The following is a 25,377-nucleotide window of genomic DNA, read 5'->3' as shown; positions in this document are numbered from 1 at the left end:
CTTTGATCATTTTCCATCCATTATTCCTTCTCTGGCCTTCAGGTGCTTTGGAAAATAGCTTGACCCCTTCCTCCTCTCTGCGGCAGCCCCTCAAATATTGGAAGACTGCTCTCATGTCTCCCCTGGTCCTTCTCTTCCCTAGACTAGCCAAGCACAGTTCCTGTAATCATCCTGGTTGCTCTTCTCTGCACTCTTTCTAGACTCTCAACATCTTTTTTTTTTAGTTTTCTTCTAGTTCAACCCCTGCTCAAGTAGGAGCGGTTAAGAAGGTTAAGATCTGGGCCGGGAGCCCAGGTTCGAGACCCAACCAGCACTCAATGGGGTGAGCTCCCATCCTCACCTCAGCTCCTGCCAACCTTGTAATTCGAAAGCACACAACCCCTCAAATACTGGAACGCTGCTATCATGTCCCCTCTGGTCTTGGATGAGAAGTGAAAGGTTTTCAAGGGGGGGAAATAAAACCAAGAAAGTCCAATTGTCTTTTGAAAAGCACCTTTGGGACAAGAGATGGTTCTCATGCTCCAGAAATCTGTATCTCTCCCCACCTCCCTGTTGGAAGAAATTATCCTTCTGGGTTCAGTTCCAAGTGGGGAAAAAGACACTGGAAACATGGTGACTGCTTGGAAAGATGGTTTAATGGTGGACAGGACCCCATGGCTTGGAGCTCCAAAGTGAAAAGAATGAACACATGCTTCAAGATGAAGGAAAAGAAGGAAGGGCCAATATGCTGAGTGGGTTTTATACCCTACGTTGGGATTTGAATTTAAGCTTGTATTCTGATTGGTTGTCAGACTCCCATGGGGCCATGCAGGGGCAACTCTGTAGGCTGTCCTGAGTGCCAGGCTTGGTTGAGCCTTGCTGGATGATGATGTAATGAAAGGGCTTTGGGCAATTCCTATAACTCTACCTGCAGTAGATCTTTGTTATGTAAAATAAGCTGACCTAGGCCAGAGTAATGCCCCATTAGCAAAGGTGGCGGGCTGAGTTTCTGCTTCTGAGTTTCTTCCCTTTTGGGGGGAAATATTCTGCCTTTTTAATATTTCCTAGGATATTTCATTTTTCTAGGAGAGGGGTGGGTGATAACTTCCTACATCCCCTTTCAAACTCTTGAGCCAGAGGTCTCAGCTCTGCTCCTCCTTGTTGAGTTGGCTTTCTCATTCAGACAGGAATTTCCATCTTTTAGACCTGGGGACTCTCCGTATCACTACCACCACCACCCAATGCAGATAACGAGAAGAATAAACCACCAGGGTGTTTGCGGTGGCAAGTATTTTCGAACAGCGCAGAGAGAGGCGAGTGCGTATATATCAAAATAGCCCTGATGATTTTTTTTTGCAAGCAAACACAAAGGAGCCACAATGCTTCCCCCCCCGCCGGGGGGCAGCTGCCAAGAAAACAAAGGAAAACTCAACAGCTAAAGAGCAGCTTGGAAAGGGGCACCTATAAAAGAATGGGTCAGCTGGAGGGAAGACACCTGCCGGTGGTGGCCGAGGTGCGTCCCTCCTCCGGACAGCTGCCCGGTTGTTTGTTACACCTTTCCTGCGATTTAAATGCACTGCTTGAATCCAGGCCAAGCTTCCTGTTCCGTTAACCTTTGATTAGCCAGATGGCCAGTGCTGATTTCAGCCTCTATGTCACAGTCCTTCCCCCTCCGAGTTGTGGGTTGACTGCCAAGGGTGACCCAGGCTGGTTTGGGTCCCGAGGCAAAAAATAATAATTTTAAAAAGAATTTGTTTCTCCCACCTGGCTGAAGCGAAGTTGCAGCTTGGCTGGGGATAATTTCCTGTTGTTCCTCATCTCAGCCATCTGATTCAGAGAGGCTTTGGTGCTGGCCTTGTCTGGAATCCAAATGTTTGGAGCAGGAAGGGAAATTTCTTCTGCTCTCCGGTCTCCTTCTGGTGCTTTGGAAACTAAATTGACCCCCTATTCCAGTGATCCCCAACCTTTTTGACGCCGCGGCCTGGTACCGGCATCAGCTGGGCGCCGCGGCCTGGTACCGGCATCAGCTGGGTGCCGCCATCTTTTTGATGAAAAAGTGCTTCCGGTGACCTCACGGAGCACGTTTCATCAAAAAGATGGCGCATGCTCGATGAGCTTTCTGGGTGAAATGGCTTTCTACCCGGAAAAGCTCACGAGCGCTGCGCCGCCATCTTTTTGATGAATGGCTTCCGTGAGCTCTACCCGGAAAAGCTCACGGGCGCTGGCGCCGCCATCTTTTTGATGAAAACGTGCTTCCGGTGAGCTTTCTACCCGGAAAAGCTCACTGGAAGCGCTGGTGCCGCCATCTTTTTGATGAAACGTGCTTCCGGTGAGCTTTCTACCGGAAAAGCTCACCGAAGCACTTTTTCATGAAAAAGATGGCGGCGCCAGCAAGCCGCGACCGGTAGGAGTTGTTCCGCGGACCGGTACCGGTCCGCGGACCGGTGGTTGGGGACCCCTGCCCTATTCTTTGTGACAGCCTCTCAAATATTGGAATACTATCATGTCCCCGCTAGGCCTCCTTTTCTCTAGACTGGCCAAACCCAATTCCTGCAACCATTCTTCCTATGTTTTAGCCTCCAGGCCTTTTAATCATCTTAATTGCTCTTCTTGCACTTTTCCCAAAGTCTCAACATCTTTTTTTGTAAGGTAACCAATACTGGTTGCAGTATTCCAGATGTGCTCCAAAGGAACGCCAGTTAAGGATGCTGCGTGATAGCTCTTTCGACGTGTCCTGACATTATTGCGGTATTATCCTTCCCTGCCTTTAAATGAGAAGTCAGAACTGCAGACCGAGGTCTTTTTCTTGTTGCTGAGCTTGGTGTTCCTGATCTTAAAACTTACTCAACCTTCGAGCTACATTAGAAGCAGAATTTATTGATTTCATATTTTTTTTATTCCACCTTTATTACTTTATAAGTAACTCAAGGTAACAAACATATACAATCCTACTCCTATTTTTTTTTCCAGAAGGGAAACTTTGTGAGCTGGGTTGGGTTGAGAGGAAGTGACTGGCCCGGGTCACCCAGCTGACTTTCATGCCTAAAGACAAGATTAGAACTCACTGTCCCCTGGTAATTGACCTAAAATCACCTAACTGGCTTTTATGTCTAAAGTGTGACTAGAAATCACCGTCTCCTGGTCACCCAGCCAGCTTTCATACCTAAGGCAGGACTAGAACTCCCTGTGTCCTGGTTTCTGTGGTCTTCTGGTTTCTAGGCCAACTCTAAATTGTTCCTCTAAGAACACTACAATGGTAGTATCTGTAGTAACAAAATTATTCCAATTATTTTTATTGTTGTTTTATTATTATCAATTATTATCTGTCTTGTCAGAACAGACCAAAGAAAGCACAAACCTTTAGTGCATTTCAGAAAACTGCCTCCACAAAACATAGTACACAGGTACTCCTCGTCTTACGACCACAGTTGAGCCCAATTTTTCTGTTGTTAAGTGAGGTTTTTTTTAAGTGAGCTTTGCCGCATTTTTACGATCTTCCTTGCCCCGTTTGTCAAGTGAATTGCCCCAGTGGATAAGTGATCAACCCGGTTGTTAAGTGAATCTGACTGTTCTGACCAAGGCTTCCGAGACCGTAATTACACACTTATTTTTAAAACAAGTCTTGTTTTATTGCAAAGCTGGGAATTATTTTCATTCCCAGCCGGAAATGAATCTCAAATAGTCCCTCGAGATAAGCACCCACCTTTCTTTGCTGTGAAGTGCTGCCAATAACAGAAGTGTCAAATGAACTAGAAAGAAAACCAACCAAAGTACAAAGAGCTTCAAGAATGAATCTGAACCAAACAAACCACTTTGCTTCCTGCAAAGGTTTCGTCATCTTGGCCTGTCCTTTATACCTTATGGGAGGGGCAATCACCTCCCAGCCTTACTCCCAAGTCATCCCTTTTCTTTCAACTGCTCTCACCTTCTAGCAGCTCTGTACACACGCACACTGGGAACAGGCTCCCCTCGGTCCTCTGCCTCGCTGCTGCCAGACTCCGAAGGCTCCGGAGGCAGCAGCACCCCACTCCCAGATGGTCCTGGCCCCATCTCTGTATTGGACTCAGGACCCTCGTCCGAGTCCTCTCCAGACTCCCAGACGGGTCCCCGTTCTTCCCCATTGTCTGATTCCGCTGCCATCTGCACAGGCTCCCAGCAAACCACAACACTGGCTTCCCCCTTGATTTCGCTTGTCGGAAGGTCACCAAAGGGGGATCACATGACCTGGGGACATGGCAGCCATCATAAATACGAAACCAGTTGCCAGGCATCTGAATTTGGATCACATGATCATGAGGGAATGCTGCAACAGTCGCAACTCTGAAAAACAGTCATAAGTCACTTTTTTCAGTGCCGTTGTAACTTTGAATGGTCACTCGATGAATGATTATATGTCGAGGATTACCTGTATAGTTTGGCAGTGGTATAGCAACTGAAAGATGTGTGGACTTCAACTCCCAGAATTCCCCAGCCAGCCAAGCTGGCTGGGGAATTCTGGGAGTTGAAGTCCACACATCTTTCAGCTGCTAAGATGGAGAGACACTGTAACACAATTGATATGGGTGATGGCTTTTGCCAAAGACCTGCGTTGCGTCTACGAAATGGCGGGCGGCGACCGATTGAACCGCAGGGATATCGGAATTCCACATCTCCGGCTGAACTCCCGAGATGGGAATTCGCTTAAATGATGTAATCGCCTAACTGACTTTCACGGGCTTGTAGTCAACTTCCGATGAGGTCATGGTACGGTTGGTCACTCGCGCTTTGCACAGGAGGGAGGGGAAAAATTAAGGCAAGATGCAAAGATGATAAACACGACCGGTTTTATTGAAAGATTTGAACGACTTCAGCTTCAACCTGATTATACCCTTTTCAGGATGCTAAAAATAAACTTGGCTTTTATTTGCACAATCCAACACTTAACTGATTTCAGTAGCAGAAATAAGTAGTGCCGGTACTGAAACTTCTCTCCTGTAACCGGATTTTGTTTCTTTCCTGGTAATTAATCTAGTTATCCTTCCCATGGTGGCGAAGTAACTCTGAACGTAATAGCCAAACTGTACTGCAACATGCTTACTGCGTTACAGGTAGACCTCCATTTACAACTGTTCATTTTAGTGACTATTTGAAATCAGAACGGCACTGAAAAAAGTGACTCACAGCCGTCTTTCACACTTAACGACCGTTGACAGCATCCCCATGGTTATGTGATCAAAATTCAGATGTTTGGCAACTGGCTCGTATTTATGACAGTTGCTGTGTCCTGTCTAGATTAGAGTAGAGTAGAGTAGAGTAGAGTAGAGTAGAGTAGAGTAGAGTAGAGTAGAGTAGAGTAGAGTAGAGTAGAGTTAGAATAGAATAGAATAGAATAGAATAGAATAGAATAGAATAGAATAGAATAGAATAGAATAGAATAGTTGGAAGGGACCTTGGAGGTCTTCTAGTCCAACCCCCTGCTTAGGCAGGAAACTCTGTCTATGCTGTTTCAGATAAGTGGTTATCCAGTCTCTTCTTAAAACTTCTAATGTTGGAGCATTCACAACTTCTGGAGGCAAGTTGTTCCACTGATTAATTGTTCTCACTGTCAGAAAATTTCTCCTTACTTCTAGGTTGCTTCTCTCCTTGATTAGTTTCCATCCGTTGCTTCTTGTCCTGCCTTCAGGTGCTTTGGAGAATAGCTTGACTCCCTCTTCTTTTGCGAAGCCCCTCAGATATTGGAAGACTGCTATCATGTCACCCTCAGTTCTTCTTTTCATGAAACTAGACATACCCAATTCTTGCAACCGTTCTTAGCATGTCAGAAGCCAGCTGCAAATCTCAATCACAAGACCCTGGGATGCTGCCATGTTTGTAAAAACACCCTGTTGCCAACTGCCCAAATTTTGATCACATGTTCTTGGGAATCCCTTAGTGGTTGTAAGTGGGAGGACTGGTTGGTTGTAAGTCACCTTTTCAGTGCCTTACTACAACCGTAGTAAGAAAGGTCATAAACTCACTTAATATATGTCTCACTTAACAACAGACATTTTGGGCTCAGTTGTGGTCATGGATCAAGGACTACCTGTATTAAGAGAAGGAAAATAAGGATTTTCTTTGACAACCTCCTGTCCCCTCCTGCATTTTTTCCTCCAGGGTGCTGGAACAGCCATTGGGGAGCTGCCTCCGTACTTCATGGCCAGGGCAGCCCGATTGTCTGGAACTGAGCCGGACGACGAGGAATACCAGGAATTTGAGGAGATGTTAGAACATGCTCAAGGTGCACAGGTAAGGAATGCACAAACAGTGTGATGGCAGAAGTTCCCGGCATACCCTGACACACCAGCATTATTATGGCAGCTTTAACATTGTTCCATATGAGAGTCTTTACCTGGAGGACTTTGGGCTATTGACCTGAGTCTGGGGATTTGGGGCTGGTGACCATTCACTGGGCAACTTTGGACCATTGACTTCAACCTGGTAACTTTGGACCATTGACCTCAACCTGGTAACTTTGGACCATTGACCTCAACCTGGTAACTTTGGGGCTAATGACCTCAGTCTGGTCACTTTGGACCATTGACCTCAACCTGGTAACTTTGGGGCTAATGACCTCAGTCTGGTCACTTTGGACCATTGACCTCAACCTGGTAACTTTTGGTCTATTGACCAAAGTCTGGTCACTTTGGACCATTGACCTCAGTCTGGGGATTTGGGGCTGGTGACCATTCACTGGGCAACTTTGGACCATTGACTTCAACCTGGTAACTTTGGACCATTGACCTCAACCTGGTAACTTTGGACCATTAACCTCAACCTGGTAACTTTGGGGCTAATGACCTCAGTCTGGTCACTTTGGACCATTGACCTCAACCTGGTAACTTTGGGGCTAATGACCTCAGTCTGGTCACTTTGGACCATTGACCTCAACTTGGTAACTTTGGGCTATTGACCTGAGTCTGGGGATTTGGAGCTGGTGACCATTCACAGGGCAACTTTGGACCATTGACTTCAACCTGGTAACTTTGGACCCTTGACCTCAACCTGGTAACTTTGGACCATTAACCTCAACCTGGTAACTTTGGGGCTAATGACCTCAGTCTGGTCACTTTGGACCATTGACCTCAACCTGGTAACTTTTGGTCTATTGACCAAAGTCTGGTCACTTTGGACCATTGACCTCAGTCTGGGGATTTGGGGCTGGTGACCATTCACTGGGCAACTTTGGACCATTGACTTCAACCTGGTAACTTTTGGTCTATTGACCAAAGTCTGGTCACTTGGACCATTGACCTCAGTCTGGGGATTTGGGGCTGGTGACCATTCACTGGGCAACTTTGGACCATTGACTTAAACCTGGTAACTTTGGGCTGTTGACCTGAGTCTGGGGATTTGGGGCTGGTGACCATTCACTGGGCAACTTTGGACTATTGACTTCAACCTGGTAACTTTGGACCATTGACCTCAACCTGGTAACTTTGGGCTGTTGACCTGAGTCTGGGGATTTGGAGCTGGTGACCATTCACTGGGCTGGTGACCATTCACTGGGCCATTGACTTCAACCTGGTAATTTTGGACCATTGACCTCAACCTGGTAACTTTGGGGCGATTGACCTCAGTTAGGTCACTTTGGACCATGGACCTGAGTCTGGGGATTTGGGACTGGTGACCATCCACCAGGCGTAGGAGAATAGGGAAGAAAAGCTACATGCACTTGGAGTAATTTCAGTTTCTAGTCTTCCCTAAGCCCCAAAGGCTTCCCAGGAAATGTTAGGCCAGTTGGCCTCTTTCAGCCCCTTTTTCCTGTGAAAAAGATGGCCAAGGAACGAGGAGATCCAGACACACGTTCTATCTTAGCCACAGAAGCTCTCTGAGGGACCCTGGGCCAATCCCTCCCTCTCGGCCACAGAGGCAGTGTGGGATGCTGGGAAAGAGCTGGACTAAAGAGGGAGATCCTGGTTCTATTCCCCCCTTTAGCCATAGAAGCTCCTGGGAGACTTTTGGTCAGTGACTCTCTTGGCTTAGACCAATATTTTCGCTTCCTCGTCAATTTTAAGATATGTGGACTTCAACTCCCAGAATTCGGGCAGTTGGCTGAGGGCTGAGGGATTCTGGGAGTTGAAGTGGCTGAGGGCTGAGGGATTCTGGGAGTTGAAGTCCGCTTTTTTTAATTGAATCAGAATAGAGCTGGAAGGGACCTTGGAGGTCTTCTAGTCCAGCCCCCTGCTCAAGCAGGAGACCCTATACCATTTCAGACAACTGACTGTCCAGTCTTTTCTTAAAAAATCTCCAGTGATGAAGCACCTACAACTTCTGGTGGCAAGCTGTTCCACTGGTGAATTGTCCTCACTGTTAGGAAGCTTCTCCTTAATTCCAGGTTGCTTCTCTCCTCGATTTGTTTCCATCCATTGTATCTTGTCTTTTTTTTTTTCTGGTGCTTTGGAGAACAAATTGACCCCCTCCTCTTTGTGGCAACCCCTCAAATACTACAATACTGCCGTCATGTCCCCGCTAGCCCTTTTTTTCCCCTAGACTGGCCAAACCCAAATCCTGCAACAGTTCTTCGTACATTTCAACAGTTCAATTCAGTGGTGGGATTCAAAATTTTTTTTACTACCTGTTCTGTGAGCGTGGCTTGGTGGGCATGGCAGGGGAAGAATCCTGTAAATCTCCACTCCCTCCCCACTCCTGGCGGAAGGTTACTGCAAAATCCCCATTCCCTCCCCACCCCACTAACCTTCTTTCCAGCTCCGTTCTCTTGTGCAGGGCAACCAAAGGAGACCCAGCCAATCAGCTGGGACTCAATGGGAGGCAGAGAAGAGATGGGGGCGGGGCCAGTCAGAGGCGGGATTGGCCGGTTCTCTGAACTACTCAAAATGTCCGCTACCGGTTCTCCAGAACTGGTCAGAACCTCTGGTTGAATTGCCTTCAACTGACTAAAACTGTGGATCTGTCTTGTGGTGGAACTGTTAAAATGACCGGCCAATAAATGTAAATAGATGCATAATAATAATAATAATAATAATAATAATAATAATAATAATAATAATAATAATAATAATAATAATAATAATAATAATAATAATAATAACAACAACAACAACAACAACAACAACAACAACAACAACAACAACAATAATAATAATACCACCGTGTTTCTCATATAATAAGACTGGGTCTTATTTTTTTTTTTGAGCCCCGAAAAAATGGCTAGGCCATCTTTTCGGGGCGACAATTCCCCCTGCATCTTCGGGTGGGCGGCGACGGCTTGGATGTTGACCTTGGCGTTGGTGGGGCACTTCGTATCGGGTTCAACGCAGGCAGCACCATATCCGAGTGTGCAACAAAAGTACTTCCTAATGGCAAGCCCCCCCACCATTCCCCCCCATTTCGCATGTTTTAATATAGGCCTTAATTTGGGGGGAGGGGCTTAATTTCATTACATTCCTATAAAACATGCTGGGACTTTCTATTGGGGGAGGCCGTATTGTTGGAGAAACAGGGTAATAGTAATAATAATAATAATAATAATAATAATAATAATAATAATAATAATAATAATAATAAATGGCCCTGTGTAATGGAATGCACATTGGAGAAAACAAGATCCTGAGCTGGGCTGTATTGGGTCCAATTGTGTCCCAATCTTTGTGTGCTCTTTTGGGGGTGGGGGCGGAATTGTGTTCTTGATTTCCTACTGTCTCTGGAGAGAATCACACCTCACTGGAAGCCATCAGAGATCTGTGAGCCAGAAAGCGCCCCGCCTCCCGCGCCCCGGCTAAATCCCACAGATCTGCTAACCGTGTGCATTAATCCCCCGGGGAAGAAAGTTTGCATGGACACCCCGAGGAAGGCCAAGCAGGGATTGCTAAAAGGGAGCCAGAAGCAGCTCCAGAGACAAGCCTGGCCTGATTATTCTCAGGTCAGCTCCCCCAGGGGGAGGGGGGGCTGTGCTTTCTGGCCATTGCTTTGTGTGGGGCAATCAAGGACCTTCTCTTGTTGACTCTTTCCCAGTCCTCTCCCTTGAAGAAACACGGGTTTTTGAAAGGAGTTAAGGCACATCCTAAACTTCAAAGGGACTGAAAGATTGCAGAGCGGTTGTTTAACCCCAGGAGCCTGGCCTTACTTGCTTACTTTCCCTCCCTCCTTCCTTCCTTGCTTCTTTCCTCTCTTTTCTTTCCCGTCTCGATTCTCTTGTCTCCCCATTCTTTCTTTTTTCTCTCTTCTTCCTTTTTCTCTTTCTATTTTTTCTTTCTCTTCTAACTTCCTCCTTCCCTATTTCTCTCTCTCTCTCTTTCATGCTTTTGCTTTCTTCTTTTTTTCTTCCTCTCTTTCTTTCTCTCCCATCTGCTTTCTTTCTCTTCTTCCTCCCTACTAGTTATTTCTCTCTCTTCCTCGTGTTGCTCTCTTTCTTTTCTCCCTCCCTCCCTCCCTCCCTCCTTCCTTCCTTCCTTCCTTCCTCCTCCTTTCTTTCTTTCTTTCTTTCTTTCTTTCTTTCTTTCTTTCTTTCTTTCTTTCTTTCTTTCTTTCTTTCTTTCTTTCTTTCTTTCTTTCTTTCTTTCTTTCTTTCTCTTTCCTTCTTCCTTTCTTTCTCTCTCTCTCCCATCTGCTGTCTTTCTCTTCTTCCTCCCTGTGTTCTTTCATTCTCTTCTTTGGCTTTCTTTCTTTCTCTTTCCTTTTTCCTCTCTTCTCTCTCTCCCCCATCTGCTTTCTTTCTCTTCCAACTCCCTTTCCTTCCTTCCTTCCTTCCTTCCTTCCTTCCTTCCTTCCTTCCTTCCTTCCTTCCTTCCTTCCCTCCCTCCCTCCCTCCCTCCCTCCCTCTTTCTTTCTTTTTTCGTTTCTCCTGTGAACATTTTGCTGATTGTGGTTAGTCTGGCCATCACATGGTTTCTTTGAAAATTCCCCCTCCCCTTCATTTCCAGTAAACTGTTTGAACAGAGATGACTCAGTATGAAACCAGCTTCCCTGTAACCACAGGACTTGTCAAAAGAATTTGTCAACGTGGACTGGGGTTGGGGAGGGGGGGAGGGGAGTGTGTGTGTGTCTCTGTGTGTGTGTGTGTGTCTTTTTCACATCCAACTTTAGCTTCTGTCTCTTTGGGTTAATAATTACATCATGGGTTCCTAGGAATCACTTCCTGTCAAGGAGAAATAGATGGGCAGTATTTGCAATGGGTTAAATGTCATTTAATGACGAACTGTGAGGTTAGAGGACACCATAGGAGAGGCTCTTGAAAAGTTTTTTAGACTTTGTGGAAACTTGCTTTGTCCTCCCCCCCTTTTTTTCCCTTTTCTTTTTGGCCCAACAAAGAACACAAAGTCCATCGGCCACACCCTATCCAGTTTTACTTTTAAAACCTTTAAGTGTGATAGGTGAAGGGTTGGAAAAAAGGAGTGGTTTAGCAGGCAGAGTTCCCAGCTGATAGAATTGGCCGGAGCGATGCTAAGTTTCTGGATAAATTATTTGCATTTTTTTATATGAATCTTTTTTTCCCCCCTGCCTTTCCACCTAGAGAAATTAAGGCAGTAAACCTGACTGTAAGCTCTCATAAAATAACAGTTAAAAGCAGTCCTTAAATACTATTTAAAGGATAAAGGAGTATTCTAGATAGCATCAGGATTTTTAAAAAATGCAGCAGCAATACAATTGTTTAACCAGATTCATCACCAGAGACAGGCTTTCTGGATAGCAAATGATCAACCTAATGGAAAAAAAAAAAGACAAGTAATTTGGAGAAGATTGGCAAATTTCCTAACCAGGCTTCAGGGTGATCGTTCTTTAATTGTTGGTTAGGTTTGTAGCCTCTTTTACATGCCAACTGGGTTCCTGTAACTAAACTTAGAATGGTTAAAAAGGCACAAATTTATCTTCTGCATTTAATAACGAAAGAACATTGTCAACCAGAGGCCCTGGGAGAAATACGGAACAAGAAGGAGCACGCTGGCGAAAAGTAAAGCTGAAAAACAGCCCTTCGGCCCAATTTCCTGTCTCTGGTGGGGTTGACACTTCTTCCCTTTCGGCGTCGCACATTAGATGTCCCTAGCCAATCTTTCCATAAGCTACAATGAAGCAAAAAAACCATCAGGGTTTGATTCCTGTTTCGTCAAGCCATGGTTCAGAGAGTTTGCTTTAGTTTGATCGACTCCAGGCCAAGATTCATTTGGGAATCAGATGCTCGCCGGCCAGAAGGATGATCAAGCAGTGTTCGCCGTCCAGGATGTGTCTGTGAGGGCACGTGGGTGGGTGGTGCCGTTACACAATCCACCTATGGAAAGCGTGCCGGGCACACGGAACGAGTTATGTGCTTCGTTGGGAATCTGATTAGTTCAGAATTACAGGCTGGATGCTCCCGGGCAGTATGTAATTCTTCCCCGCAGCCCAAGTTTCTGGCTCTCGCTTAGTATGAAAAGCTACTCCAGTTGGCTTCTGAAATCTTTCTCAACACACACACACACACACACACACACACACACACACACACACACAAAGACTTAAGAGCCTCTCCCCATTGCCCGACAGACAGGATGATTTTGCGGCTTATTCCTCGCTTGCCAGCAGAGGCTTTCCTTAAAATAGTTTGAAAGATTGACAGAGTTGGAAGGGACCTTGTAGATCATCTAGTCCAACCCCCTGCCCGAGCAGGAGACCCTACACCATCTCTGACAAAGGGCCATCCAATCTCTTCTTGAAAGCTTCCAGGGATGAAGCTCCCACAATTTCTGAAGGGAACTTCTGTCCCATGGATGGATTGTTCTCACTGCCAGAAAGTTCCTCCTTATTTCCAGGTTGAATACTCTCCTTGTTCTGTTTCCATCCATTGTTCCTTGTCCTGGTCTTCAGGTGCCTTGGAGAATAGCTTGATCCCTTCCTCCTCTCTGCGGCAGCCCCTCAAATATTGGAAGACTGCTCTCCTGTCTCCCCCGGTCCTTCTCTTCACTAGACTAGCCAGGCCCAGTTCCTGCAACCGTTCTTCATATGTTTTAGTCACCAGTCCCCTACTCAACTAATAGTTTGCAAGCTGTCATCACAAAGGCAGGGTTGGGAGAATGATGGGGAAGGAGGCACCATCTTGGAGAGACAGGAAATGTTCTTTTGGGCTGCTTCCCTTCCCTTCCCAGGACAAGGTCCTGATTTGGACTCAAGGCTTGGATTCCCACCCCTTCCACCCCCGTCATCCCTCCCTTACTGTGTTCCTTCATTTTCCTTCTTTTCTTTATTGTTCCCTCTCAATGGGTGGCCACCAAATGAACCGTCTGCATGTCGTACATTCCAGACTCCCGAGGGCATTCCTTTTACTTTACTTTATTTTTCTAAAACAGGCTTGGGTGGATCTTGTCTCTCTTAACCCTTTCACTTGTTGGGCCAAGAGAGGAGATCAGCTTGCCTTGACTTTGCCTTGTGTTGCCTTCTAGTTTAATGAAAAGAAGGACTGGTGGTGGGGTGGGGGGGACATGATAGCAGTCTTCCAATATTTGAGGGGCTGCCACAAAGAAGAGAGGATCAAAACATTTGAAGGCAGGATAAGAAGCAACGGATGGAAACCAATCAAGGAGAGAAGCAACCGAAAACTAGAATAGGATAGGAATAGAATAAATTAGGATAGGATAGGATAGGATAGGATAGAATAGAATAGAATAGAATAGAATAGAATAGAATAGAATAGAATAGAATAGAATAGAATAGAATAGAATAGAATAGAATATGGATATGGAATGGAATGGAATGGAATAGAATAGAATAGAATAGAATAGAATAGAATAGAATAGAATAGAATAGAATAGAATAGAATAGAATATAGAATGGAATGGAATGGAATGGAATAGAATAGAATAGAATAGAATAGAATAGAATAGAATAGAATAGAATAGAATAGAATAGAATAACAGAGTTGGAAGGGACCTTGGAGGTCTTCTAGTCCAACCCCCTGCCTAGGCAAGAAACCCTACACCATTTCAGAAAAATGGTTTTCCAACATCTTTTTAAAAACTTCCAGTGTTGGAGCATTCACAATTTCTGGAGGCAAGTTGTTCCACTGATTAATTGTTTTCACTGTCAGGAAATTTCTCCTTAGCTCTAAGTTGCTTCTCTCCTTGATTAGTTTCCATCTGTTGCTTCTTGTCCTGGAAATTTCTAAGAAGAAATTTGCTGACAGTTAGAAACAACTTGCCTCTAGAAGTTGTGGGTGCTCCATCACTGGAGGTTTTTAAAGAGATTGAAGAGAGGGGGTTGGACTAGAAGATCTCCAAGGTCCCTTCCAATTCTGTTATTCTGCTCTGTTATTCAAGAGAGTCTCTTGGCCAAGATGTCCCTTGGCCCATGTCAAGAATTAACAGGCCGGATTCTCTGAAAAACCAATCTTTGAAATTCCACCTGGATGGAATTGGGGATCCAGGCAGCTTCCAGCAAATGAGGGTGGGGCTCCTTCGGGGAGGGTATAGAAACACCCGAATAAGGAAGTGTGAACTTTTAATACAGGTAGTCCTCAACTTACAGCCACTATTAAGCCCAAAATATCCCATTGCTAAGCAAGACAGCTGTTAAGGGAGTTGTGTCCCATTTTACAACCTTTCTTGCCGCTGTTGTTAAGTGAGTTTCACTGCAGTTGTTCAATGAATAACATGGCTGTTAAGTGAATCTGGCTTCCCCTGTTCATTTTGACCCCCGGGACACCACAACCGTCATAAACACCAGTTGCCGGGCTTTTTGTGAACGCCGATCACACAACCATGAGGGAATGCTACAATGGTCGTTAAGTGTGAAAAACGGCCGTCAGTCCCCCCCCCCCCTTTTTTCCCCCAGTGCACATTGTCACTTTGGACGGTCACTAAATGAATGGCTGTAAGTTGAGGGTTACCTGTACGTCAGTTTGGTTCAGCTTCAGCGAAATAGCAGATTGAAACTGAACCGGATCATAATTGAAGTTAAGCCGGTCCGAAGTCCGTAATAAAGATATTTGATCTGAAGTTAAGCCAGCATATGTCTCTGGCCTACTTAGGCAGCTGCTAGGATCTCATTGCCCAATAGATAGGCATCCCAGAGCTCCCTTTCAAGTTTTATCAGGGAAAGTATTTTACTTGAAGTACTTTATCTTCTCCTTATCAGCATTCCCCGGGGAGCTTACATCAGATCAATAACTAACCAAAAAGACACAAGTACAAGCCTGCAAAGGGAAGAGCAGGGAAGAGGAAAAAGGATGCAAAATGGGAGTCCCTTGTTCTCCATCCAGTTTTGGTCACCACATTATAAAAAAGATGTTCAGACTCTAGAAAAAGTACAGAGAAGAGCAACCAGGATGATTAGGAGACTGGAGGCTAAAACATACGAAGAACGGTTACAGGAACTGGGCCTGGCTAGTCTAGGGAAGAGAAGGACCAGGGGAGACAGGATAGCATCTTCCAATATTTGAGGGGCTGCCACAGAGAGGAGGAAGGGATCAAGCTATTCTCCAAAGCACCCAAAGGCCAGACAAGGAATAATGGATGGAAACTAAACAAGGAGAGATTCAACCTGGAAATAAGGAGAAACTTTCTGACAGTGAGAACAATCAACCAATGGAACAGAAGTTGCCTTTGGAAGTTGTGTGAGTGCCATCACTTGAGACCTTCAAGACTGCCATTTGTCAGAAATGGTGTAGGGTCTCCCACTTGGGCGGGGGGGTTGGACTAGATGACCTACAAGGTCCCTTCCAACTCTGATTGTTATCTGTTATCTGCTATCCAAAATTCTCAGGAGTTTTTCTGATGGCTATTGTAGCTGTGGCAGAGTGGACATTTCGGGTGATCTCTGTCCGGATTCCAGCAATCGCCCTAATTAAATCATGATTCTCGAGCCAAACTTGAAAAAACTCCAAAGGATTCATTAGAGGCGACATACTCGCACTGCCCTGTATGAAACCAACTCTGGCCTATGTCATTTACAGTCCCCTGTGACCCTGTTTCCCCCTCTCCCCCCTGGGTGTGTCATAAATCAGATTCTCCAATTGAGCCCGTTCACAGGCTGGGTATTGTCATTCACGTTCTCCAATCAAATATATTTGCGGCCAAAATCTCTGGTATTTTAGTTACAATCTTTTAAAGATAAGAGTTGGAATGTACTTTTGCTTCCAAACTGCACTTCCAGATTTCCTTCCTCCCCTCCCATTTTTATGGCAACTACTAAAACAGGCATAGGAATGTTTTATGAGTTGACAATCTCGTTGAACGGAGATTATTTTTCCAAAAAATGTAATGTGCTTGTAGTTGTAGAGGTAGACTTCAACTTACGCCCAAAATTTCCATTGCTAATCGAGGCCGTCGCTAAGTGAATTTTGCCCCGTTCTGCAGGTAGTCCTCAACTTAGCAACAGTTCGTTTAGTGGCCGAAGTTTACAACGGCAATGAAAAAAGTGACTGATGACCATTTTTCATACTTAATGACCACATCAGCATCCCCGCGGTCACTTGGTTAAAATTCAGAGGCTTGGCAACTGACTCGTATTTATGACGGTTGCAGAGTCCCGGGGTCACATGATCCCCTCTTGCGACCTTCTGACAAGCAAAGTCAGTGGGGAAGCCAGATTCACTTAACAACCGTGTTACTCACTTAACAACCGAAAGGATTCACTTAGCAACAGTGGCAAGAAAAGGTCGTAAAATGGGGCAAAACTCACTTAACAAGTTTCTCAGTTAGCAACATAAGTTTTGGGCTCACTTGTGGTCATAAGTCAAGGACTGCCTGTATTACAGCTGGAGCGGAACAGAGCAAATTTCCAGTGGCCTTGTTGTACAGAGATTCCTTTTTTAAAAAGAAAATCTTAGTGGTAGATTTTGTAAATGAGTTTCTATTGGTTTTATAGTCTTTAATGTATTTGCGGTTGTATGGGTAGTCCTCGACTTACGATCACAATTGAGGCCAAAATTTCCAGAGCTAATCAAGACAGTCACTAAGTGAATTTTGCCCCATCGTACGACCTTTATTGCCAGTGAGGTTAAAGTGAATCATTGCCGTTGTTAAGTTAGTAGCACAATTGTTAAGTAAATCTGGCTTCCCCATTGACTTTGCTTGTTGGGAGGTCACAAAAGGGGATCACACAACTCCTGGACGTTGCAACCGTCATACATACACGCCAATTGCCAAGCATCCAAATTTTGATCACATCACACGGGGATGCTGCAGGGGTCATAAGTCTTTAAAAACCGGCCATAAACCACTTTTTTCAGTGCCATTATTTATTTATTTATTTATTTATTTATTTATTTATTTATTTGATTTGCCAATTGTTTACAAGATAATAAGTATAAATGTATACATAGTTGTGAATACATGAAATGGTTACATACAAGAAAAATAAAAGAATAGGAGAAACAATAGGCACGTTGGTGCGCTTTATGCACGCCCTACAGACCTCTTAGGAAAGGGGTGAGGTCAATAGTAGACAGTCTAAGGTTAAAGTTTTTGGGGTTTGGGGAAGAAACTACAGAGTCGGGTAGAGTATTCCAGACATTGACCACTCTATTGCTGAAGTTATATTTTATATTATAACTTCCAATGGTCACTAAACCAATGATTGTAAGCTGTGGACTTCCCGTATTGTTTTTTTGGGGGGGAGGTTTTTTTTTAAACCGTTGTAAACCACCCAGTTGAGATGGGCAGCTACATAAATCAAACAAAAGCAATAAATAAATTTTCCAGAATGCTGTCATTGGAGGCTAGTTGGAAGAGAAGAAGCCTCTTTCAAAATTGACTTTCGTTTTGTGGGATTTCACAGAGCCGTTTCCTCCCTTTTTTCTTTCTTTCTTTTTTGTTCCCAAAGTGTCGAAAAAATTCAAATTATGGCAGTCCACCAGTTCAAGGAGTGCAAATTGCCTAAGTGAGGGGGGGAGGAAATAAAGCAAAACACGTCCGTCTCTTTTAGCGATTCCGAATTGTGTAGCCCTGAAGCCTGCAGACGTGTTAATTTATTTCTGTGATTCTACAAAAACGCCCATTTTTGTTTTTTCCCACTGGCGCAGTCTTTTAAGTTCCCCGGCCAAGTTCTTCACTCTTTTCCTTTGAAATCCTGCTGGCAAGCTACCCCAGTCTGTGTGCTGAGAGTGTGCGTGCATGCACACGCGTGTGAGTCAGCTTGTCAGCCGAGCATCTGTCTCTTTCACTGGCTTTTTTCCCAGCCAACCTGCGAGGGATGATGACTTAACAGGCGAGACAGTTGGTGGTAGAAGTGCTGAGTAATGGATGTGTAAGCCCGGAGTTCTTCCTCTTTCCCCTCCCCTTCCTTCAACTGCTCAGGCTATCAGCCGAGTACATAATGTTCTCTTTAAAACGCTCACACACCTGTTGGCCCTGTGTGAAAGAAAAGGCAAGTTATCTGAAACTAGAGGCATTGTGTTACCTTTGTTAGGCCGATCTGAAAAGCGGGAAGTGAAACTCCTTGCTGAGTGACACATACACCCTCCTGTTTAAAATAGGTATAAAGTTAATTTCTTTGGGGTTTCCCCTCCTCCTCCTCTCTACAGTTAAGTCTTTGGACATTCAGTCTTGGTGCTGTTTGAGATTTATGGGGTTTTTTTCCCCATCCAGATTGGAAGCTGAGTGGATCAGATGTGCTCCAAGGGCTTTTCTTAAGTTTTTTTCTGGCCCAAAATAATTAATGTGTAAAATTGCCAACAATTTTCACGTTCACACACTGACCTGAGAATAAACCCTGTTGAAATCAAAATGATTTACTTTCGGGTTTTTTTTTATTTCTAAAAGGGAATCCAGCAATATTTTATTTTATTATTCAATTCTATTCTTTATGTTTTTATTTTTATTTTATTTTATTTGTAGTCTTCAATTTACAACAGTTTATTTAGTGATGAACGTTACAGTGGCCCTGAGAAAAGTGACTTACGACCGTTTTTCACACTTACGACCTTTACAGCATCCCCATGGTCATGTGATCCAAATTCAAACACTTGGCAACTGGCATGTATTTATGATGGTTGCAGGTATCCCAAAGTCACATGATTCCCCTTCTGCGACCTCCTGACAATCAAAGGGGAAGCCAGATTCACTTAACAACCATGTTAGTAACTTTAACGGCTGCAGTGATTCATTTCACAACTGTGACAAGAAAGATCAAAAATAGGGCAAAATTCCGTTAACAGATGTCTCACCTTAGCAACAGAAATTTTGGGCTCAACTCTGGTTGTAAGTCGAGGACTTTATTTGTAAAATATATTGACCACTCATTTTTCAATGGGGTAACTCTGTAGAGCTGAGTTCCATGGAAGAGCCAGTTTGGTCTAATGATTAAGGTGCCAGGCTAGAAACCATGAGACTGTGAGTTCTAATTCTACCTTAGGCATGAAAGCCAGTTTGGTGACTTTGGCCCAATCACCAGGAGACAGAGAGTTCTAGTCCCGCCTTAGGCACGAAAGTCAGCTGGATGACTTTGGCCCAATCACCAGGAGACAGAGAGTTCTAGTCCCGCCTTAGGCACGAAAGTCAGCTGGATGACTTTGGGCCAATCACCAGGAGACAGTGGGTTCTAGTCCCGCCTTAGCCATAAAAGCTGGTTGGGTGTCTTTGGACCAGTCCCACCTCACATGGTTGTTGTTGTGGGGAAAATAAGAGGAGGAACCAGCGTTAGGTATGTTCTCCACCTTGTGTTATTTATAAAAAATAATAAAGGTGTATTTAAGAAAAATATAATAATAATAATAATAATAATAATAATAATAATAATAATAATAATAATAATAATAATAATAATAATAATAATAATAATAATAATAATAATAATAATAATAAAGCATAGGAGGCATTTTTTTTGCCCTTGGGTTGCTGGATCTGCATGAGCCACAAAATGCTCTCCTTTGGCCCACCACAAATCGTGCAGCTGCAGATTACCAGAGGATATTAGTCACAATGGAGCAATGTTGTCTTTTAGACAAGCTGGGGCTGTGCCCAGCTTGACAGAAGATCCAGGGTACAAATCTCAAGGTGGGACAATCAAGATGTAGTTCATAAAGATTGGTCTAGAGGCCTCACTGCTGGGGGGAGAACTGAAATAAAAGAGTTTAAGCCAAAAAGCGAGTATTTTCAGCCATTCTGATTTCTCCACAATTACTGAAATTTCCTTGGAAGAGATCTGTCCCATTTTAAATATATGTATTTAATACACATGGTCCTCTACGTATGACCACAACTGAGGCCAAAATTTATGTTGCTAAATGAGACAGTGGTTAAGCGCCTTTTCCCCATATTAGGACCTTTCTTGCCACCGTTGTTAAAGAGAACCATTGCAGTTGTTCAGTTAGTAACATGGTTGCTGAGTGAATCTGGCTTCCCCATTGACTTTGCTTGTTGGAAGGTTGCAAAAGTTGACCACCTGACCCCAGGACACTGCAACCGCCATAAATATGAATCAGTTGCCAATTATCTGAATTTTGATCATGTGACCATGGGGATGCTGGAACGGTCGTTAAGTGTGGAAAAACTGTCATAAATTCCCTTTTTTCAGTGCACTTGTAACTTCAGGCGGTCACTAAATGAAGTACTGTTGTAAGTCAACGACTATCTGTATCGGTCCATATAAGATGTCCCTTTGCAATTGCTTCTTCTGTGTAGCAAAAGGAGTTTGAGGAAATAAATACATGGATTCTTTAGAACACAAGATTAAAAAAAAAAAAAATCACCATATTGCGGATTTTGGGAGATTGATAACGTTTGTAGTTGGTTCCCAAATTTTTGAAATCCAAGTTCAAATGTTGCTTAAAGAGAAAACATTTTATTTCTAGCCAAATGAATAAAAAAAAAATGGTGTCCTGAGAAGCATGAATGGAAATGGGTTGTGGAAAAATGAGTTGCAAAAATTAGCAGAAAGCCTGCAGCACAAACACTATTTAGCAGTGTTGTTTCACTTTGTGGGCGTTCTTACAAAGAAAGAGCAGCAAAAAACGGAAAATTCTATTTTTTTTTTTCCTAAGCTCTAGGAGGCAGTGAAAAGAAGCCAAATGGAAACGTGTGAAAGTAGAAAAGTTCGATATGGGGATAATTTTTTTTACACTGTTTTCTTTCACTGAATTGGACACGCCTGTTTCTGTCGAGTTGGGGAAAACCTTCACAACCAAACCAAACTATTTTAGCTTTGTTTAAAGTATAAAAACTCAACTCCAAAATCCTCAAAATCCCCTTCTTTTGTTCATGTAATCTTCATTCATATCTTCCTTCGTCTCTGATATTCTTACATTAGTTGAGATGCATGTGAACCTCACCTAGTCGTATGAAACTCATTTTGAATTTTATTTGGGCTCCCCTACATATTTATTTGTGAAATTTGTAAGGCTGCCCAAACCCACGGAAACTCTAAATGTCAGGACTGAGAAGGTTACACTGAGCCATAAACTTGGAGGAACGCAAGTCTTTCTTGTCTTGATATTTGCTATAGTGGCTCAGTTATACGGAATACAAAATAACAGAGTTGGAAGAGGGTCCTTGGAGGTCCTCTAGCCCAAACCCCTGTCCAGGCAGGAGACGCTATACCATTTTAGACAAATGGCTGCCAATCTCTTCTTAAAACCCTCCTAGTGATGGAGAAGCGCCCACAACTTCTGAAGGCAAGCTGTTCCACGAATTAATTCCTTAGTTGATGGACAGTTTCTAGAGAGACTCTGGTTGAAGTTTCCTCATGGCCAGGAAAGTTCTGTGGAATCAGCTAGGAACAATTAGTATCTCTCAGCACAGCCTAACTTATTGGTTAATGGCAGGGGTGGGATTCAAATATTTAACAACCGGTTCTGTGGACGTGGCTAGGTGGACGTGGCCATGTGACTGGGTGGGGTGGCTTTTTTTTTTCTTTGCAGCAAATCCCCCCCCCCCCATTTTTTGGGCCTCCTGGGTCTCAAGTAAGCCTCCTGGGGGGGTGTTTTTGCTCTGTAGAACCAGTCCGAACCGATAGAATCCCATCCCTAGTTAATGGTTGTGGGGATAAAAAGATCCACTACATGCTAATATTTATAGCACCGGGTTGAACTTGTAGAGTCCGTAGTGCTCTCTGAACTTGATTATTTTCTTGCAGACGTTTCATTACCCAACTAGGTAACATCAGTGTTAGGAGGGAGTGAAGTTTGCTCTCCGTTTATATACAAGGGGCTTGCCTTGTCTGTGATGGTGGGCGTGGTCTGGATGGTTCCTTGATTAGGCTGTTTATTGTTTCTTTGATTGACTGAGTTGATTGGGGTATTGTTTATTGCATGATTGTTGATGTAGGTATTAATCTTGATGTTAATCTCTGCTTACCTGGGTGCCGATTGCTAGTAAAGTGGTGACAGGGCAAGTATATAAAGAGAGAGCAAACCCCCATTCCCTTTTAGCATTGATGATGTTACCTAGTTGGGCAATGAAAAGTCTACAAAAAAACAACCAAGCTCAGAGAGCACCCAGGATCCTACATAAAATGATTCTTGTGTAAACCACCTCGTGGTCTTGCATGCCAAATTCCTGCCTAAAATACATTGCCTGGTCTTTTGTACATACGTATGGACTGTAGAGTGGGATCTGGAGTGTTCAATTTATTGAGAAAATCCATATATTCCTTTTTATATAATTTAAAATCTGTTTCCAGTTCATTCCTAAGCATATAGCATTGACCAACATCAGCCAACCATGGTAATAAATTATGACTTAAAAGCTATAACAAGACAATTGCAAGGACAACAAGACTAAATGAAGTCCACACCACCAAATTCCTTTGTTTATTTGAAGCTCATATCCATCTGGAAAAGAATCTTACTTTAGGAAATTTCTAGCAGCAAAATGCACCCTAATCTCTTTTCTAGAATTCCTTCCACTCAGATAGAAAATCAATTGCATTGGAAATTACCTTGTAAAAACTAATTTAAAATATAATGAGCTTCCCTCTTTTTAAAATTTTAGTAAGGAGCAGTTTTCATTTAAATTTTGTCCCTTTATTAAACTATTACACTAATTAGAGAATATCGCTTTTATGGATTGTAAAATGTGAGCTTTGTGAATTGCCTATTATTTCAACAAACTTTTCAGTTTTCAGCACTATTCCCAGCACTGTTTTTTTTTAATCTGATGATTAATCCAGTGAAGTAATAACTAATCATTTAAAAATTCCCGGTTGGTATAGCATTAGAAGCAGGAAATCTTTCCTAAGTCCCACAAGAGTCATGCTTTTGATAGGAATAGTCTTGAGCAAAAATAATAACAATATTCTTACAATAAAGAAAATGATTCACGATAACTGGGAAGACAGGAGAAGAAAATCTATAACCTTTAATTGGGGGAAAGTTATTTTTTGCCCGTAAGTAATTTTGAAATATTCATATATATATATATCCCAGTATATAAATATTTTTGATCTCTGCTTCTTTGAATGAAATTTAAAAAGTTCTAAAATTGTCCGGTGGCATCTGAGAATTGTAATCTTGCCTCTTTTATAAAAAAAAAAAAATAGGCGCAGAAGAGGTATCTTGCTTTGTTTTTTTAAATGCTAATTTCAAAAAAGATCAAATCAGAACTAGGCAGCGGTTAGGTTTTTTAAACAAAAAAGTAGTAAGAAAAGTAAACTTGAAACTTTTGAAAAAATCTTGAAACAAGATATTAAAATTGTTTCTTCATAAAACAGCTATTTATTTACTAGATATTATCTACTTTGCGGATATTAGAATTTCTTTGCCTTCTGGTTTTTAATCACACTAGCAGTTGTTTCTGTTTTTTTTGTATCTTTTTTTAAAATTATCTTTCAGACAATTAAGGTGTGATATAAAAGAATATTTATTGTCTCTCAGCATGCAATAGGTTTTTGCTAGAAATTAGCTCGAAAAATGTTTCTGGTTAACTCCTTTTAAGAATATTGTTAAAAAACTAATAAAAGTAACAAAGACAGAATAATAAATTACAAATAGTATATTTATTAAGAAATATATATTTCTAAAACTTGTATTTTTTAAAATTTTGATTGTTTAATTATTTTAGCATATCAGGCATTCCAAAATGAAAAGCTATGTCCCATGTTTTCGAATTAATTCTGTGATGTGTAGGTATCATTATTATGTGTAGCTATCATTATCTCCGTCTTAAATAAATTTCCATGAGTCTCAATTTGTTCTGAAATCCATAATATTGAATAAAATACCTAGTATTTTTTTCCTTAAAATGAGACAGACCTAAGTTGGCAATGCTTTCTATTTTTCTTTCCTCAGCTCATTTTCCTATAAAGTCAAATAGATCTTTTATTACAATTTCCCATTTTTGTTTTCACACAAGAATGGTTAAATGGGATAAAAGAAAGAAATTCAGACTGGCTTGCAAATTACATCCAATTGTTTGTGTTTTAAAATTCAGTACACTTGACTTTTATTTTTTATTTTTTTTTACCATCGGACCAAGAATGTCTTTCATTTAAAATTAAATTATAAATAACCCACATGCCTTATGAAATAGTCTTGGCAAAATAGGAACTGAAAATATTAATGGTCAAATCTAGCATTGTAATAGAGAAATTATGGGGAAACTTCTTATGAAAGACCCTGATTGCATGAAATATTTTTTTCTTCACTTCTCTTTTCTTCTACTTTTTAAAAATTTCAGGTAACCCAAATCCATTCATCAGTCACCAATTTGCAACTTCTTTCTTTCTTTCTTTCTTTCTTTCTTTCTTTCTTTCTTTCTTTCTTTCTTTCTTTCTTTCTTTCTTTCTTTCTTTCTTTCTTCTTTCTTTCTTTCTTTCTTTCTTTCTTTCTTTCTTTCTTTCTTTCTTCTTTCTTTCTTTCTTTCTTTCTTTCTTTCTCTCTCTTTCTCTCTCTCTCTCTTTCTTTCTTTCCATGAAGAAGTTCCACTTTAGCAACATCACCTCTGATGTTAAATTCAGACTCAGATTATAAATTTTAGGGGGGTAAATGTCCTGCAATTTTTAATCCAGTTTCAACCATCATTAATTTGGAAAATGATAGATGTGCAATTAACTACGGCATAGGTATATTTCTGCATCAAAGTGTTTTTCCTTAGCAGGCATCAAATTATCTTCTTGTATTTCTGAATGTTGATATTTAGCACAAAACATTTTATTTGGAGGGAAGTTAGATCTCCTATTGACTGCACCTAAGGACTTTGTTCTTTTTAATTGGCATCCTTTGGAGAGCAAGTTGATATAATATATTACACCATCTGGAAACCATTACTAATTTAATCTTTATTGATTAAATAAGATAGCATTAAAAATAAAGATTAAAAGTTTGCTGGGGCTCCAAGGCATAACCCATAATCCGGATATCTTTAGGTGACAAATGTTTGTCTAAATCACTCCAGATCAGTATAAAATTCCTTACTTTTTTCAACATGCAAGAGCTTTCTGCTAAAACATCTCAAATGCATGGAAAATGTTTTGAAGAGGTCAGTCCATTAAATGATGACCCACCCCAACTCCAAGGCCTGT

General features: G+C 42.4%; 1 protein-coding gene across 6 annotated transcripts in view; it reads left to right on the top strand.

Annotated features, from left to right (window-relative positions):
• The window catches only part of VMP1 (vacuole membrane protein 1), a 150,466-nt gene that overhangs the window by 76,698 nt on the left and 48,391 nt on the right, over nt 1-25,377 (top strand). For all 6 annotated transcript variants that reach the window (XM_087956321.1, XM_087956325.1, XM_087956303.1 and 3 more), the window contains one exon: nt 6,112-6,243. In XM_087956321.1, the coding sequence (XP_087812447.1) occupies nt 6,112-6,243 (132 nt within the window). The remainder of the gene's footprint in view (nt 1-6,111; nt 6,244-25,377) is intronic.

The sequence above is a fragment of the Notechis scutatus genome, chromosome 1, assembly GCF_049901735.1.
Source record: "Notechis scutatus isolate UNSWTSFEM ecotype Mainland chromosome 1, rNotScu1.2, whole genome shotgun sequence".
Taxonomy (NCBI): domain Eukaryota; kingdom Metazoa; phylum Chordata; class Lepidosauria; order Squamata; family Elapidae; genus Notechis; species Notechis scutatus.
The sequence above is the reverse complement of the archived record's forward strand: the minus strand, read 5'-3'. Positions and strand labels throughout refer to the sequence as shown.